This window comes from Ammodytes marinus (assembly GCF_949987685.1).
Source record: "Ammodytes marinus genome assembly, chromosome: 7".
Lineage (NCBI taxonomy): Eukaryota > Metazoa > Chordata > Actinopteri > Uranoscopiformes > Ammodytidae > Ammodytes > Ammodytes marinus.
This window is the reverse complement of record NC_137211.1, coordinates 25,655,371-25,674,636: the sequence shown is the minus strand read 5'-3', so window position 1 is coordinate 25,674,636 and position 19,266 is coordinate 25,655,371. Positions and strand designations below refer to the sequence as shown.

General features: G+C 42.3%; 1 protein-coding gene across 1 annotated transcript in view; it reads left to right on the top strand.

Moving 5' to 3' along the window:
* The window catches only part of mtcl2 (microtubule crosslinking factor 2), a 106,688-nt gene that overhangs the window by 74,935 nt on the left and 12,487 nt on the right, over window positions 1–19,266 (top strand). The window contains exons 9-17 of the mRNA XM_080030765.1: window positions 1,449–1,752; window positions 2,321–2,533; window positions 4,841–4,957; window positions 8,023–8,148; window positions 8,704–8,934; window positions 9,413–9,529; window positions 9,624–9,791; window positions 16,409–16,555; window positions 16,943–17,059. Coding sequence (XP_079886891.1) covers window positions 1,449–1,752; window positions 2,321–2,533; window positions 4,841–4,957; window positions 8,023–8,148; window positions 8,704–8,934; window positions 9,413–9,529; window positions 9,624–9,791; window positions 16,409–16,555; window positions 16,943–17,059 — 1,540 coding nt within the window. The remainder of the gene's footprint in view (window positions 1–1,448; window positions 1,753–2,320; window positions 2,534–4,840; window positions 4,958–8,022; window positions 8,149–8,703; window positions 8,935–9,412; window positions 9,530–9,623; window positions 9,792–16,408; window positions 16,556–16,942; window positions 17,060–19,266) is intronic.

The window sequence follows — 19,266 nt, the reverse complement described above, 5'->3', positions numbered from 1 at the left end:
GGCCTTACACAATGCATCCTTCTGTTGCACATCTGTCTTCATAAACCCCAAATACTCTCTTAATTGTCCAACGTAGCTTCAGGACATTTCGGCGCAACATGAATGTAATGTTTATGTTGCGTTTCGGGTGCTTGTTGTTGCTAGGCGTACATGCAGTCGCCTTGGGCCACTTCTGATTGGTGTGCAATGCATGACTCTCACACAAGGACAGTAGGAACCTTGTAAAAACAGGACCGTTCAAACCCTGGTCACTGTACAATGTATAATGGAAACCTTTGTGTATTGCTAGTCACATTTCTTTAAATAGCAATTTTGAAACGGGTTAATTGTTAAGCCCTAGATGCTTTGAGCTAAATGCTAACAGCATGATTACGTACACAGTGACAATGCAAACAAGTTCCCCGGCGGTAGCTAACCAGTAGAGGGCTTACCATTAAGGCTAAGGGGCCACTCACACTAGGGCCGCGGCCCCGTGCCTGAGCTCATTTGCATACTAAAGTCTAGAACGTTTGGCTAGTGTGACCACGCCATCCGTATTTCAGCACGGAACAGCCCCTTGGCCACGGCACACTTGGGAGAGGTGTGCCGTGGCCAAAGTACAGATGCTAATGAGATGACACTGGCTGGCTTGTAAACAATGGCGGCAAGAGGTACATGATGACCTATGTATGATGGCGCAATCGTGCCCGGGCCGCGGCCTTTGCGAGCAGTGTGACCACGGGCCAGTGGGGGAGTGGGGAGGGGAGGGGGGATCTTCCTGCAGCACGGAACAGGCAAACTTGCCTAGTGTGAGTGCGCCCTAAGTCCTTGTCAAAGAAGACCCGGGTTCGGCTCCGGCCTAGGCTGTTGAAATGCTTGTTTTCTCCCTCTCTCCCCATCTCAACTCTATGCTTACAACTATACAATAAGAGGTGAAAACACCAAAATAATAGTTTAAAAAAGTCAATTCTTTGGCAGATGTTGACAAATTATCCTCACCACTACGTCCGTTTAGTAGCTTCATACTGTCATCCTATGATGACCAATGATGTCAGCTTCAGCTACAACCTTCCACTTTATCTGTCCCCAGAGGGTTGTTTGGTTTTGCAGCGAGACATAGATAAAAATAAAAACAATAAAGAAGATTACAAAGGTTGCAAGAAAATAAAATAAAGCCTACATAAGGTATACCAGACCCCCTGTGCCTATATCTATTTGTCTTTCCAAAACAATTTGATCTTCAGATGGTCTCAGAGTTGTGTGGACTTACTGATAGGATGGATGTAACTGTCCGATGTATGGGTCACTGTCTGAGGTTATTTTGCTGGACAGCGATGATAATTTTACTGTTGAGCTTTAACATTTTAAGAAGAGCAAGTTGGCAAATTTCGGTCCAACATGGTTGAGAAGTCCCTTTTAAAAAATGCTCTCTCTCTCTCTCTCTCTCTCGCTTGTTTTGTTTCCGTCAGCCCGCCCCACCGCAGAGAGCCAGTAGGGGGTGAGAACGACGCCCTGGAGATCAGGGAACGGAAAAAGAAGATGGAGGACAACGCTGACGCAAGGGCCTCGCTCCCCGGTCGCCTGGGGCAGAAGGACCATGATGCCTTGCTGGCCATGAGGGACCAGGCTCGCTTGGTTTCCACAGCGATACAGCTCCTGACCTCCCCCGAGTCCAACTGCCTCTCCTCCTCCCCATCCATCTATCACAAGGTCTGCAGCAGCAACCAGGCAGCTGAGACATGTGACCTGGAGAAGCCCCAGCCTCACAGCCAGGTACATCATGTCCCTCTCTTTTTGGTGCATTATTCTTACACAATATACAACACTGTCCTATTTATCCTATGAGGTTTCAAAGAGTCAGCTTTTAAAGAATTCCATGTAGCCTAGGACTTTGGTATTTGCCAATGCTGCCATTTTTCAGTCCTTTTTTCAGGGAATCTGTTGGACTTTAAAACATTACAATAAAAACACCATTTGAACAACAGCATCATCGACGTTCAATTAAATAGTGAAAAAGGGCAATGATATCACATCTTGATACATCATGATATACCATAACAGATGATGATACCGACTCTACCAAACAAGTATATTCAATTTACAAGATCGGATACTAAATTGAGAAAAGCGGCACATCCTTACATTTAAGAGGCTCGAACAAGAATATCCTCAACATCAGTGACAAATGTTTCCTATTTTTCCTTTCTTTCTATGCACTTCAGCCTCTCACAGGTTTGACCCCACATCTTGTCATTCATCAGCCCGAGCCCTTCCCCTCACACAGCCAATAATGACTGATGGTGTGAAAACATGTCTTGTTGTTACTTTTCTCTTGGCCCAGATTTGCGAGCTGTCTGACCTTGGGGACCGGCCTCTGGTTGGTGCTCTGACCAGCAGGCTCCAGGCCCTACACAGCCAGCTGCAGGCCTTCCTGGAGCGGGTAGACGTCCTGGGTAAACCCCCTCTAGGTGGGAGGGACCATCAGGTGGAAGGGGCGTCGGCTCAGTCCTCTCCCTGCGACGACCAGAATGGACTGAACACTGCCCAAGAGAAGGTACAATACCAGAAACACCTTCCACATCCTTTCCACTCTTTGTCACTCTGTCTCTTTCATTTATCATCAGTCCTTTGTTTAAAAAAAAAAGCTTTTACTTCAGTTTCTTTTATGTTCCGTTGTCATTTGTTTTGTGTTTGGTCCAAGTGCCTAACCATTAGTTTGGCTGACTAACACTCCCAACCTCATCTCAAACATGCTGCTTTAGTTTCTCTTCACAGTGGAAAATGGATTTACACAACACACTCAAATCTGATGTAGCAACATGCAATAGACTTAAAAGATTGACCCGTTTGGCCCAGCAGTCAAAATGTTAATTCAAATTGATTCTGATCTGTTTATGGGAAGAAGAAAAATCGGATTTCTCCATCATGTCCAAAAGCATGGTATCCTAAAAAAGCATAAATTATCTACACAGCCCTAAAAATGATTTGGTCTGACCTGTTCCTATTCTTATTGCTTAACCGTATGGATGTAAATTCAGATTTGAGCTGCCAGTGTAAACCCTCTCCACACGATGTCCTAACCCATGTCCTCTGCATGCTGTTAAATGACCTCCTAACCTGGTATTTAGATGCCGCTTTAGGCCTCAAATGGAGACTGTTTGTTGCATGGACATAGTGAGGTAATGGAGAACGCATAATCATCAGCATATCATGAAACCAACTCTACATACAGTCTCTATTGATCGTACATGTTCTTATTGAAACTTAAGCTTATAGAAAGATTGACTCACATTCATGGTGTACACTATCATAATTACGGCCAGCAGGATGATAGCAAAGCAAAATAACTTTTAAAAATGACACTGTGTGGTGTGTTATAAGGGGAGATATAATGGATTGGTAGAAACACAAGGCAGCAAAAAATATATATAAACTGCTCTCTATATTGAATTGCTTTAACACAAAAGATTGTCAGTCAATGTTATTAAAATCCATGCAAAGGAAGTATGTTCCAGAAAATTCTTAAGATTGGATTATTTATCCACAAAGATAGTAGCAGATGAGATAGTGAGCTTGGTCCGAATAGATTTCCGACCACAATAAAGAACGTGTACTGTCTGAAATGCTCCAATGGGAAATTCTTCTATTTTCAGCCATACAATCCTCCATATACATAAATCAGTAGGAGTTCCACACAGTTGTAAAGGTTAAAACCAGCTGGGGCTTTGAATGTATACTCAACTGCCTTCTTTTTTCTAACGTCAACCTGTAGTATAGTTTCGCCCCAACCTGTGACTGTCAGGAACATGCTCATCAAACCTTTCTAATCTAATGAGAATCCAACATTACTTCTGGAGTAAATTAATTTTTGTCGGAAACCACTTCAAATATTTTGTCAACTTTAACAAAATTGTTAAGATTTTTTTTTTGCCATTTTGGTGACTTTGTGTTTGGAAAAGGCTGTGGTGAAATTATACAGAGATTTGAAAAAGAATAAATTACAATGTTTAGACTCCATTAGAGGCCAATTCTGAGTCCCAACACCCCTCCTCCCTTTTCCTCTCTCTCTCTCTCTGTCCTCCCCTCTTTTCCTCTGCACGGGCACCATTACCCTCGCGTTCTGCACCTCACTTCCATCTTTGTTTCTCCCACTCATCACTCTCTTCCTCCTCTTTGTCCATCACTTTAACCACTGCCTTGCTACTTTTCCCTCTGACTCCCTCCCTTACTCCCTTCACAACCATTTTCTCCCCCTCGTTTTCTACTCTCCCTTCTTTCCCCCTTTCGTCTCTGCTTCCCCCTATCTGCACCTGTTGCTCTGACTTTTTCATCCTATAACTGCCTCCCTACTTCTCTTGCCTTCCCATTCGTCCTATCTCTTTGCGTCTCCGGTCTTCCCCCACCCTTTTGTTTGTCCTCTCCTCTTCCTTTTCCTCTCCTCCTTCCTCTCCTCCCTCAGCCGTTCATTCTGCCCTCCATCCTCCTTTTCTTTCTCTTCTCCACCCTCTCCTTCTCCTCCCTGACCAAGCTCTTTTTCCTCTACATCCTCTTCTTCGTCTTGTGAGATCCTCCATACTCAAACTCTTTCTGTTTTTTAATTTTTATATTCTCAATGTCGTCACACGAAACGCACACCGTTTCTTGGTTGTGTTGTTTTTTTTATTGTTCTTATTGTTGTGTGCTTTTTTTCTTTCATTTCTATCATTCCCCCTCCTTATTTTGTTTTTGTTATTGGTCCATAACTTCTCCTCCTCTTCCCTCGCCCCTACCCTTCCTATCTCCTTTATGATTTATGTTTGTGTTTTTTGTTTGTTTTTTTGTTTTTGTTTTTTTTCCTTCATTAACTTGCCCATGCATGCAGCAGCCTGGTTATAGGGACCAACCAGAGGCGGGCTTTAAAGGTCAAAGTGAGAAGGACAGCCAATCAGAGAGCAATGAGACGCTGGATGAGGGAGAGGAGGAAGCAGCCGATGTAACGGTGAGTCACTCACAATCAATCATCGACCTTGTGACGGGCACAAACACATTAGAGGACTGCTGCAGGGGCTATAGTCTGTCTCAGGACTGATAGCTAGATATACATGTTTTCACAGAGAAACCCATTTGGGCCTGAAGCCAGGTAATATTGTAATGTCACAATTCCTTCTTTTTTTTCTCATGTACAGACAGACATACAAACATTTAGGGTTCAGCCTTCAAGGTAAAAATCCAAAGGTCCACTCTGATGCTTTAAAGTACAGTGTGTAGGATTGATTGGCATGCTCCAGAACAGACATGGAAAAAGGGAATATCGTATAACAAGCAGTAGTAGTAGTGTATAATCATTTGAAAATACAAGATTAATAACGTTTGAATAAGAGTTTCATATCCATATAAGAGATAAGAGCGGGGCGTGCAGCTATGCATCTTTCCACAGTAGCAAAGAACTGACGAACATAATGGCGTTTTTATATATAGTGGATGTCTGCCGGATATATAGCTGTTGGAAGATGGAGAAGAAGTACTATAGAATAAATCACTAAATACTTCTTCTACTCATCACTTGATATTACTGGCTTGAGGTATTGGTGTATGACGCCATCTTTAGTAATTAGCGTCATGTCCTTGAAGGCCACTGTAGCTTCTGTAAATTCTCCAAAATGGAGGGGTTAGCAAGGGAGAGTTACAATCTAAAACACTTGACTGCTAGATGCAGCTAAAATACTCTAATATTATACACACTGTACCTTTTTAATGAATAGTTCCACATGTGGAACTTTGCTTGCTTGGAGTTGGATCAGAACATTGCTAGCCTTTTTTTCCAACGTATTTAACTGGTCTTCAGCAGGCAGAATTTGCTCAGTTGACATTTTTTTTTTTTTTTTGTCAAACTACTTTTTCATATGCCAAGAATACACTTTACCCTCAGGCATTAACATTTAATTTTAGTATTAATATTTATGATTCAGGGAACTGAATACTGATACTGATACAGACAACAATTATGCCCCTTAAAATGGGCCTCTAATACACATTCCGGCTGTTTGTGCTCACGTCACTTCTTCCTGAGGTGCAAACACACACACACACACACACACACACACACACACACACACACACATACAGTTACTGAAGTGGTAAAGTGGTGGGACCTCATGCTAGCAACACAGTGTAGTAAACAGCCATAAACACAGTGACTTCACCGTCAGATGTGGGACTGACAGGAAGAAAAGGCCTTTGTTTGGCTGACCTTTTGCTGACGTCTCCATGGTAACCGTGTGTGTGTGTGTGTGTGTGTGTGTGTGTGTGTGTGTGTGTGTGTGTGTGTGTGTGTGTGTGCGTGTGCGTGTGCGTGTGCGTGTGCGTGTGCGTGTGCGTGTGTGTGTGTGTGTGCATCCTTATGTAGAGAGGGTGACTGTGGGAGACAGAGAAACTAAAATGGAATGACAGAGAAAGATAACAAGAGAGGGTGAGATATTGTAGAGAATCAGTTGATGTAGTGGCCTTGTCATGTGTACTAACACTCAATAGCAATACTGCAATTAATACTGTTTGTTTATTTAGAATAAACTAATGACATATAACGTGGTCATTTCTCTGCTTAAGAGGTACTGGTTGGAATATATTTCTTTATTTTTTAACTGACCCAAGCTAGCCTAAAGGTATGGTAAGACATTTTGGCAAAAATTCCTGTTCCAATTTTTTTGCAGAGTGTGAGATCTGTCCATAAAATTTGAAGCAAGAACCAAAGTCGACCTTCTTTTTAAAAATATATTTAACAGATTAAATTCAGCCTGTTCTTTGTACTAATAAAGTGGTGTTGTAAGAGTGCATTTAAGTGACGTCATTCTTCACACTTTTTTTTTTTTTTTTCTTTTTTATGTTGCTGCACATTTAGCACTTTTTCCACATCTAGCGAGTCACTTTGTAGCAGAGGTCAGACTGAGTATAGTTTTTTTCTCGCTGACAGTGGCTGCATGTGAGCGACCCGTGCTGGGGTGTTCTGCAGGGAAGAGGCTAAGCCCAGTGGAGGGTGAAAGAGGACATTACTGGTACAGTGGTGGGTCGATGGATTGCACTCACTCAGCGGCCAAATGGGGCATGAGAGGCTGCATGTGATGAGGTGTGTGTGTGTGTGTGTGTGTGTGTGTGTGTGTGTGTGTGTGTGTGTGTGTGTGTGTGTGTGTGTGTGTGTGTGCGTGTGCGTGTGCGTGTGCGTGTGCGTGTGCGTGTGCGTGTGCGTGTGCGTGTGCGTGTGCGCGCGTACAGTAGCGTGCCACAGCTGATCTGTGATTTCCAAAAGGCGTTGTAGCGCACAGCACTGCCATGTTATGTGCATCTCACACTCTGTGGTTATTCCCTTGTTTCATTTCCTTCTCTCCCCTCACACTTCTCCACCCATTACTGCTTACATTCTTTATTTTTATTTTTTTATTGACTCTCTGCCTACTTCCCCTCTTGTTTCCTGAAAGTGCAGAACAAAGCAGTACAAAACAAGCTATGTCCCTGCTGAGTTAAACAAAGGGGTAGTGATTTTTGCACATAAGCGATGTTATTTATCATTTTTTAAGTACTTTATATTTGGTTTTATACCTGCTTTTATCCTGGTTGGTTTATTCCAAAGGTTAGTTATCTAGGAGTGTTTTCTTTGGTCTTATTTATTGATTTTTATTTTTCTCTTTTATTTTATGATTGGTGGTACTTTTTTCAATCTTGATTGAGCAGGGGTTTTTTTCTACACATTGACACAATGTTTTCATCTTGCTGCCAAATGAATCTACCCTCGGATATAAATAAAGTCACCTTACCTTACACTGTGCTTTTACACATCTTTTATTACATCTACGATACCCACCATCTCTACCATTATGTCCTTGAGCAAGGCGCTCAACCCCAAACTGCTCCAGGGGCGCTGTACTACGGCTGACCCTGCGCTCTGACCCCCTCTGAAGTGTGGTAACTTGAGAGGGGATATGCGAAAAGACGAATTTCAATGTGCCTCGTGTAAATTGACTAATAAAGACAACTTAACTTAACTCATGGTTTCCTCATCTCTGTGTCCAGTCCATTCAGTCCAGTGATCTCCAGGCCCAGCTGTGTGAAGCAGAGGAGGAGTCTGCTCAGAAACCCCAGGAGGAGCTGGAGCAGGAGAGGCACGCTCAGAGAGAATCAACTCTCCAACTCACACAGGTCGGTTTTGCAGCACCTGAATACTGTCACGACACACTAACTTATGAACTCAACCTGTAAACAAAACACCAAGTACACTAAAACGCCACTCTTCTAAACTGTGCAGAAGCCTACCTACAAACAATTGCAGTAAAGCAATTATTTCAAATATGGCCACAGTGTTGTATCTTTGTGTCTTTGCATTTTCTTCCATGAATGTGATTTTGGAAGAAAAATATCCTTTTCCATGATCTGTCTTAAAAATATTCTTTATGCTTCTGGTTTTAGAGGAGGGATGGGCTTTTAGTGACAAAAATCAGCCTAGTCTCTGTAAACGGTGAAGTAAAGAAATGGGCTGGGACCGACACACCATAGCTAGTAACATGCCCAGATGTTGCACAGATCGTGAGGAGATATTCACTGATTTTGACAAAAAGTCATTTCGACAACACGTTTTTTTCAGAATGGCTGACTCCACACATAACATGGATATTTGAGAGGGACAAAGACTAGAATCAAACATAAAGCCTTTTGGCCCAATGTTGTCCTATCTCAAACTGTGTCTTTCCCTCTCAGCTCCAGGATGAGCACCAGAAGGCCCTGCTCCGGAGGGACTTCCAGCTGCAGAGTTTGGGGCTCCAGGCTCGGCTCCATCAGAAGCTGTGGAGCCAGGAGAGGACTCTGCTGGTCCAGGAGTCTCAACACCTCAAACAAGCCCTGCTGCTGCTCAGCCTCAAACTACGCTGCTTCCTCAAACAGTGGAGGCTGGGCTGCAAGAAGGACACAGAGTGGAAAGACATCCTGGAGGTATGAAGGGGGGGCGCAAAAGAAAAATGCCTGACCGCTGCTTTTCTTCAGTCAGTGACCGGTCGATATCATCAATAGCATGTTGACCATCCACACCGATGACACATGTCCTTATTTTGACCGGAAGAATATTTATTTATTTTCTAAGCTAGGCTGTGTATCTTCAAATCAATACTCTATTTCAGGTTTAAGTAATGATTTCCAAGCCCCAAAGGATAGCCTATCTCCATTTGTCCGCAAAATGTTGAAAGGATGTGATCTAAGGTTTTCCGCCACCAAAAACAAATATATATATATGGATAAATGACATATATTTAGGTATATATGTAGAAATACAGCAGAATGGAAATATGAACAACCGTTTCCTGTGCATATTTTAAAATAAGCAAATAACTGTCTCATTAGTCACTGTGGGTACCTCAGTACTAGAGGCTGGTATAGATGATTGACAGGTGATCCTGCTCTGTGTGTTTTTCAGATGAACAGCCTGAAGGATCTCTACCTGCTGCTGGAGGAGGAGAACCTGACAAGCCCCGCCCACCAGACCGACAAGAAGGCCTCTGCAGACGAACAACCGCTCAGCCCGACTATCAAGGTAGGTAGAGTCACCACACACATACACACAGATAGACCAACACACACACACACACACTCTCTTACATCCGTTGCCTGTCTTTGCCTCCCTGTAGTCTAGCGCAGTGAGCAGTACCTTGGCTGACCTGAAGGTGGCGCTGTACGACCTGAGTGGAGAGCTGCGACAGGAGAGACAAGGCTCCCAGGAGCTGACACAGCAGTTTGCAAAGGCCAAGGCATCATGGGAGGTGGAGAGGACCGAACTAAAGAGCCTCAACACACAGGTGAGAAGCTTTATTGTGAGTTCAGACAAGAAGGAATGTAATAAAGCTATAGTGCGTAACTTATGTCGCCCCCATGAGGAATTCTGAGGAATTACAACAACACTGTAGGCACATCTAAAAGATGAAAGCCTTCGTGATAAGGTTATACCTTCTGCTGTACGTCCATGTTTTTTCTTTTTCTGAGCACCTGTTCCAGTGTCAGGGTGGCGACACCAGTTTTTAAACACACTGCCATACTGAGAAATACAGAGAGAGTTTTGTGGAGCTGATAGGCTTAAACAACTTTTGTCACGAGTGTCAAAGCGTTTGGTGATGGCTTAAACGTAACCAACATTAGTTTATATGAAAAAGTTACGCACTAGCTTTAAATGTGAGTAATGGATTCAACATTTTCTGCCATTTCACTTGTTGACAGAGTGAAGGACTGTATCAAAAGGTGACGTGACATTATTCTGTGAATCAGTCAGGATGTGTGTTTAAAGCAAAATCTTATGACGGTTGTTGGGATGGTTACTCAAGCTTTCAGGGGTTGTCACTGTGTTGTCCATTCATCCAATGAGCTGATCTAGTTTGGTTTGGTTGCTCTGCAGTTTGGAGTGTAAGGAGACAGATGTTGACATTTAAAAGCCAATCAGATGCTAGCGCTGAGAAAGTTGAGCAGGGCTAACTGAATTCACGGCGAGAAGAGAAATGAATGTGCTGTAAAAGATTAGGGAAAATGGCTTCCTGGGTAAATCAGCTTTGGATCAAACCTTCCCAGCAACCAGAGGAAAAGTTACAACCACAAGTTCTAAATAAACAAGCTACTGATGATGAATCCAGGATGACAAACAGATAGAGAATGGTGAACTGGCTTATTTTTGCACCAGAGCCTTTAAGCCCATCTGTGTGTCTGTCTGTCTGTCTGTCTGTGTGTCTTTCTGTCTGTCTGTGTGTGTGTGTCTGTCTGTCTGTCTGTCTGTCTGTCTGTCTGTCTGTCTGTCTGTCTGTCTGTCTGTCTGTCTGTCTGTCTGTCTGTCTGTCTGTCTGTCTGTCTGTCTGTCTGTCTGTCTGTCTCTCTGTCTCTCTGTCTCTCTGTCTTTCTGCCTGCCTCTCTGTCTGTCTGCCTGTCTGTCTGTCTGTCTGTCTGTCTGTCTGTCTCTCTGTCTCTCTGTCTTTCTGCCTGTCTCTCTGTCTGCCTGTCTGTCTATCTCGTCTATAAGTGATGGTTTGAAAGTTCTCCTCCCACGTTGTGTCTGTGTCTGTCTCATAACAGCGGCAGCAGAGGCGGCGGTACTTGTGTGATCGTTAATTAATAGCCTCTGAGATGAAAGACAGCCTGTGTGTAAACCGCCTGGCAATTGAGGAGTGAGATAAAAAAAAAAAAGAAGGAAGACACGGAGAGGCCAGTTAAAGATGGGGGAACTTCAAAGAAAAAATAAGCTTTTTCATGTTTTCTTATTCTTGAGTTTAAAAGCTATTTTCCATTTTTGCAAGTGGTTCTTGTCCAAGTCCCTTGAAATGGCACATGCATTGTCATTCATTTTGAATATTCCCTTTCGCGCTTTTGACATCCTGTATCGCATGAAAAACCTTCAAACCAATCTAAAGCATCAACATATTGTCAGCACTTGGTGGCAGATGGTTCAGCATCACAAGGCTACACACAGTATCAGGAAACACACCAGACTGAAATGCTGCATCAATAATAATTTATTTTCGTTTTCCTTCATATACTGAATGTAACAAACTCACTCCATTGGGTTCCATTGGCTGCGTGTTGAAAGGCAGTCTGGGAAACGCAGGAAGTCACTGACTGAAGTAGAATTACATATAAGGAAAGTAGACTGCAACACTTGGAAAAAATAAAGCAGCTACAGATCAATAATATATAATCATGAATCCAAATATATTTGGACAAGGAACAATCATATCTCATAGCAAATAAAATGCAATTATAACCTGAGATGAGGAAAAACAAACAGCCGAGCCCAGCAGCAGACCCGAGTTTGATTCCCGCCCGCGGTCGTTCTCTGCATTCACTCCCCTCTCTGCCCCATTTCACCTCTGTCTCTCTGCACTATCAATAAAGCATAAAAATGCCCAAAAGATATCTTAAAAAAAAAAAAAAAAAAAAAAAAGACTAAAATGCCTTGTGAATTCGAAATGCCCTGACTATTAAAGGAGTTGAAACACAAGAATACACACGGACACACACACTGACAGGGTCATTCATCATCGTCATGTTCAGAGAGATTTCCCCCTTCGTGCTGTGGTGCTGGATCATCTGTCTTCTGATTGGTTTGGCAGCTCCCGTGGCAGCCAATAGGAGACGACGGCAGTGTTATGAAGAGATAAGATGCTCTGCCTTTCCTAAATGTGACAAAGCTGCAGGTTTTTATAAGATAAAATGTGTGTATGACCAAACCCAAGTGGCTTATTCAAAGATCCAATCACCCAGCTGTGATTGGTTTTGGGTGAAACCAATGTATCATCATGGAATATCAACAACACATTTACATTGAAAGGAATTATGAAATTATGTTCGGCTTTTATCACAAATTTGTAAAATTGGAAAACAAAGGCAAGCATCTGGGCAATATTTTAATGCCAGAATCCTCTTTTCCACCCTCCTACCAAAGTGTGTGTGTGTGTGTGTGTGTGTGTGTGTGTGTGTGTGTGTGTGTGTGTGTGTGTGTGTGTGTGTGTGTGTGTGTGTGTGCGTGCGTGCGTGCGTGCGTGCGTGCGTGCGTGCGTGCGTGCGTGCGTGCGTGCGTGCGTGCGTGCGTGCGTGCGTGCGTGCGTGCGTGTGAATGTGTGTGTGTGCTGCCCTGGCCTAGATGCCACAGCTGGACCCAATGTCTTTCTCTGCCAACATTGTGCAAGCTGTAAAGTATGCCATCAATCTCCCCTGCTGTTCTGTGTGTGTGTGTGTGTGTGTGTGTGTGTGTGTGTGTGTGTGTGTGTGTGTGTGTGCATTGTTGCCAAGGCATCCTGGCAGCGTGCAGTGGCTCCTCCAGCTGTTGCCTTGTCCAACAAGTCTCCTCAATTTCACAGTATGTCCTACCTGTCAAACCGCTAGTGGGGAAACTATCTTCGCCGTTCGGCCTAGTAAACAGACACTGTTAGTGAGGTAGAACCCCTATCCAGAGCCCTCAGAGCGCACAGTGTAACACATCCTCCTCCTTTTCATCCCCTTAATCATTGGCCCATCCTGTTTGTAGGGAGATGTGACAGACACCTGCTGTCTCTGTGATCAGACAGAGTGGGCGGCTGGAGGCTCTGACCGCTCCCTCATAACATCTGTGGAGTTCACTTCAATCATTAAATGAGGATTAATTTCTTCTTTATTTCGAACAAAATTTAAAAAAGAGAGTATGACAAAGCATACGAAAAAAACACTAACAGAAATTATAATTATAAAGTGTCATAAACAATATTTATAAATACTTATTAATCTGTGTCCGAAATGGCAGGGGGAAGCCGAAGCGTATTAATTCACAGCAATTATTCAACTGCTTATAATTATATGGACTGTATTTAGGATGAAGGTAAAAGGGCGGGGAGGGGGAAAAATGACACGCCAATGTGGAACTCAAATGTGGATGTGACCCTCATAGACAGACATATACTAGGTTCCTTTGATTTTTTTTTCCGAGAGTCAGGTGAGAAAATTGAAAGGGCTTTCAGATCTGCATGCTAAATACCAACATAGAGCCAAGCCAAAGTTAGCTTTGATTAGATTAACATGAGGTCTAGAAGCAAAGAGGGAAGAGCTAGCCTAGCTATTTTCAAAGGGTAAAAATAACAAATCGGCCTAAAAGCACCTCTAATCATTGATTATTTTTGCTTAGCTAAACCTGGCTATACAGTAGCTTCATAATATTTTTATTTTTAACTGGACTGTACGATCTGCTTGATTATTTATTCCAGACTTTTATTCCACCAAATACCTGAATCAAATGACTGTGGGCTGAATGCTAATCTAAGTATAACATTTCTTAGTATTTGTTATAGATTAAGAAAAACATTATTAATAGCCACTGAGGTGAGGTGGGACTTGAGAACTTAAGTTTTAAATACACAGCATGCAGACGCAGACAGCTCGGTCGCTATTTTAAACGTCCGCATCATCCTTATCCATTATATAATATCTAGGCTTTGGCTTTATTTATAAACCTGCCACACATTTAGTCTCATAGGAGTGTGTTGTGGCTGCTGCTAGCCCTGGGAGAAACAGCTGATGGCTGGTATGAGTTACTGATAACCATAAACACATAATATTCCCTTTGTTGTAGCACAGATCTGCTGCAGGCAACAAAAACATGCATCACAACATAGCAATCATAATGCACTATGGGTCACTGTTACATTACAAGTGCATATTGTGTGCATAAATCATGACTGTTTTACTGACTGACTGTACAATAATCTAAGTGGTTCAATGGCTGACATGTTAAAGTTAATAACAAATCTCTGTAATACTGTAAAACATATGAATCCTTTTTAAAGGGATGTATATGTATAGCACACTGTTATTTTTTATCTCTACCATGTATGCATAATTCCACATACATGACTATAGTATCAATCATAATTTATGTATTAAAAATGATTCTCCAACTATCAATAGCTTTCTGATTCTATAAACTTAATTTATTTTTTATTATTATTATTATAGTGGGTATAGGTCATAGCTTAAGAAAACAAACACCAAATCACACATCTGGCTTTATTTCTTATAATATTGTGAGCGTAGTATATTGTACAGGAAGATAGATCACTGTGGCTGATATACACATAGCTGGAATCGTATTTTCTTACTCTGTTATTGATGAATTAATAATAACTCCGAGCCTAATGATGGTAGAATTATTCCTCTTGACATCCCACTCACCACTTAGAAACCCCTGTGGGTTTTTAATTGCTGTTTATTGCCACGGTGCTGATGGTAGCTCTAAGCTCTGTGTATGAATACTGTCTCCAATGCCCATGAAAGATTGCTTCTGCATAGACACTTGTATAAAATAGCTAGAAAGAAAAATGAGACGAAAGTGAAGGCAGACATTTCCTCAAAAACTAGCTTTTTAGAAATACAAGAATAGACAGATGTTTCACTAACCATGGCCCTGAAGTCCTCTATGGGGATTATTCTAGTCAAACTTAATTAATAAATGTATTTTCTGTGTATATTCAAGGTTTTAGTTGAATACATACAAGTAATTGAACTTGCTAAATGGTGTGTGGCGAGTCGTGAACGAGATGTCTCACGATCCACCAATAAACGCCAGTCATCCAGTCAAATGGGCTTCGCTCGTATAGCTTCTGTGCGCTAAACCTCGTTAAGGCAAAGGGGGGCTCGTTAGGCCGCGCTCATCATTAAACTATAGAAAACACTCTGTTGCCATAGGAGACTGGAGCTGTGCCCAATGTGCCGTGTGTTAGCCTGTGATTGGCTGCCAGACAGTTCCATTAGCGCCATATAGGGAAGATGCCTCAGCCACAGAGCCAGAACCAGAGGCACAGACAGGATTGATGGGTCTGTAGGGTGTGTGTGTGTGTGTGGGGGGGGGGGGTGGGTGTGTGTGTGTGTGTGTGTGTGTGTGTGTGTGTGTGTGTGTGTGTGTGTGTGTGTGTGTGTTCCTGTTTTGTCATATTGATGGTCCCCCGGTAGTGTCGGCCGTGTGAACTATATGATACCCACACAGAGGGAAAAGGGAAAGCAGAGCTGCTCATAAAAATTTCAAGCGATCCCACCTACACGCTCTTTGAAGGCAGGAGAGATTTATGGTGAGCGAGAAAAAAAAGGGCGAGAGAGCTCAAAATACAGCCAGAGAACGGGTGAGACGGATGGAGAGAGGGTGAGGAAAAGGTTAGAAGGACAGAGAGAGGGAAGGAATAGCCGAGAGTGGGACGATAGAAGCATATTGGAAAAAAGGGACTACAATTCTCTAGATTGTAGTTTCAAAACATGAAACATCATTCCATGAACAGCAGCAGTAAGCCATGATAAAGGGCTCATGTGTGAGGACACTTGACTCTGCCATGCTGTCCAGGGGTTGCCTTGGAAATAGTCCATGACATCATTTATAACTATATCTCGCCCTATGTGGATGAAACGTGCGGAGAGGCTGGGAGTTCCCATTACTAATCACTGTGTGGTTCAAATACAGCTAGTAATTATTTGTGTCATTGTGCTAAATGGTTCCAACTTCAAGAGGCAAACGTTCAGATTCAGAAAGTAACTGAGTACATTTAATCACGGGCAGTTCACAAACAAATGTCCAGTATTTCCCTATTTGACTAAATTGTACTTCTACTGAAGAGGGAAATATTGAACTGTCTTCTCCACTATCAGGATCTGGTGGCTTTCAACTGACTGCAGTATCATTTTATACAATATAAATGTACGTCATTTATCTGGTTTTACTTTATTATTATTGTCCTTTCTTGAAGCGCTGTTACTTTGGTAAGAGAAAGTGCTCTACAAAATAAAGTTGAAGCAAAAGATTTTGAATGCTAAACAACATATAATGATCTTGGTAATATGATTATAAAGAACTAAAATAATGGGGATGAATTTGTGTAATCTTGATATATTTAACAGGATCTCTATGCCTTTGCTTTCTGTCTTCCAGCTTGAGAACAAAGCAGGCAAAGCAGCTCTGTCCGGCAGCGACGCACTGGAGCCTCCAGACCTGAAGGTGGCGCTGAAGAGGGAGCGTGAAGAACACCAACACCTGCTGGCCGAGTCCTACGCTGCTGTGATGGACCTGACTAAACAGGTGCGTGTGTAAATGTGTAACCTTGTTTACATGGACTAAAATAACTCAAATAGCAGTTATTCATTAGCCGAGGAAACTTAAAGCTATCGTGTGTAACTTTTTCATAACATTGAAAATCTGGCCGTACAGCAGAAAGAATAAAATCCATATGCGATCACTGAAGGCTTTACCTCATGAAGATGCGCCGACAATGTTGTTGTAATTACTCCGAATTTATCATGGGGGAGACAGAAGTTACGCACTATAGCTTTAAGTGATAATGTTTTTTAAAAAACCATCGTTTTTGCTATTTAAATTCATATTCACATTCTGATGTCATGCACTACACCTATCATGTTTCCTCCTCCTTTGATGTTTGCCTGTACTTCCTGTCTCTCCACCAATCAGGTTCAGATCGGAGAGAGGAACTGGAGCAGAGAGAAGCTGGAGCTGCTGGAGAGGTTCAGCCAGGAGAGAGCCCAGTGGGAGCAGAGGCTGAGAGAGGCCACCGCACAACAGGGGAAGGTACGAGAAAAATGGCTGTGTGTGTGTGTGCGTGTGCGTGTGCGTGTGCGTGTGCGTGTGTGTGTGTGTGTGTGTGTGTGTGTGTGTGTGTGTGTGTGTGTGTGTGTGTGTGTGTGTGTGTGTGTGTGTGTGTGTGTGTGTGTGTGTGTGTGTGTGTGTGTGTGTGTGTGTGTGTGTGTGTGTGTGTGAAGAAGAGATAAGGAGCTCGTGCATCTTGGGATGATGGAATCTGAAAGGGTGAGGCTGTATGGCTGAGATAAGACGGACATCTAAAGTCATTTGATCAGATTTGTGCCTTCTGGTCCCAGTACAGTTTATTTAATGTCGTAAGGTGATATTTCAGTTTGTCAGAAATTGAATTAAAAAAACAGTAGTTGAAAAACGCATTCAAAAAAGGACACTTTTCATCCGGAGCTCGTCCCTGCATAACATGGACAACCTCCATATTTATACCGATTACACAATACGGCTCATTGAGCTTCCATCTCGGTACTATTTTTGCTGAAACATCGTACCAACGTTTCAATCCATTCTATACACAGCCTCTCCAGTTTTAAAGAAATTCTATCTATTCTATCTTAACTATTTATTAACAGCCACACAGTTTATATTTACAACCAACTTTCTCTTTCTTTTTAGAAGGTACAAATCACGCTAAATGAATTGTTTAATGGGATAGTTCAGTATTTTTTAAATGGGGAGGTATGAGCTTCTTAAGCATTGTTAGTGTGTTACCTTATAGATATGGCGATCAGTGCAGTCACTATAAGGAGTTTGGGGGAGACTTCGCTGTAGCAGAAGTCAGCCTTATACTGTTGCAGAGGGGGACAGAAGAAAAACGTTTTTTCTCCACATATATAAAATATACATTCATTTGTACCCTAACCTGAGATTATATTCCACGACTTTAGTTTACAGCCATTTATTTTTGTATCACTCCGCCAATCTTCCTTATCTTCTCACCTTTAGCAACCAGCAAAACACCAACACAGCCCCTTGTGTGTTTTTTAACACAGTCCTAGACCTGTCTGAAAGTCAAATGTCCAGATAAGAATTTATAATTTACACTTTCATTCATCACATCCCTTGAAAATATTTTCAAACTCTTCCAAGTACTGACATATTTTTGGACAATATTTTGCTAAATAGTAGCTCTTTAAAATTCAGGGGATGACACCAAATCACAAAAAATAATAACTTTATCAACACAAGCAAAGTCAAAACAGATTGAAAAAAGCATGTTACCATGGGCTGTCTTCAGGGTGGTGCTTTTCCTTGTCTGGACTTTAGTTGCTGTGTGGACAGTGAGCACACAGCCGGTAATACCATAATATGAGTAAGGAGGAGAACCCTCTCTGGTATTATTGCCTCACTGCAGTTTAAATGTTGAGCTCACCAGAAAAAATCCACGCTCAGCCCAGTCTGCTGATTATACACCAGCGCAGTCACCGGCAAGCTGCTGCAACATGTCAGGGTGTGGGGTGATGACAGATTGCATCAGTGTTTTCAAATAGTCATTAGTTCGTTTTTTTCCACAAATAAAGACGTGGACATTAAAGTAGGTCAATGCGACTCCATCCTGCTTCCTTTGATGATTTTCAGACCAAGGGCGTCTCTCTCTCTCTCACTCTCTTTCCTTTCCAAACCATTCCTTTCTTTCACCTCCTCTTCCTTCCGCTCATCTGTCTCTTGAGTGTAATCCCGTCCCACTCCCTCCATCAAGTAGCCTAGCTGCGTATCCTATCCTGCATTGGAAAGTTGGCTAGAGGGCCCCAAAGCTTGTCATACTTTAATTCACTCCGTCTCAGTCTCTCCAAGTGTGTCCATGTCACGATCTGTCCCCCACACATATTCAATCTATTATCTCCCTCCACTGGTATTATGTTGTGTTGGACCTCTGACATTTGATTATAGTGCCCCCATCAGGCCAGTCAGTGTAAAGGTTTAGAAGTTAAAGCTATTTAGAGTTACAAAAACATAAACTGAAGAGAATGTATGTCATTGTGTGATGATGCTATTATTGTTTATAGCTGGATTTTTTTTTTATTTATATGATACAGAGTGCAGTCAGATTTATTCATCAAAACAATGAATAAATTGGAGAAGATTTTCTAGTAGAACTGCATTTTTATTTTTAAATACAAGTTTAACCAATTAACTATAAACTGCTCGGTCCAAAGACCGGTCCCCCTTCATTGACACTGGCA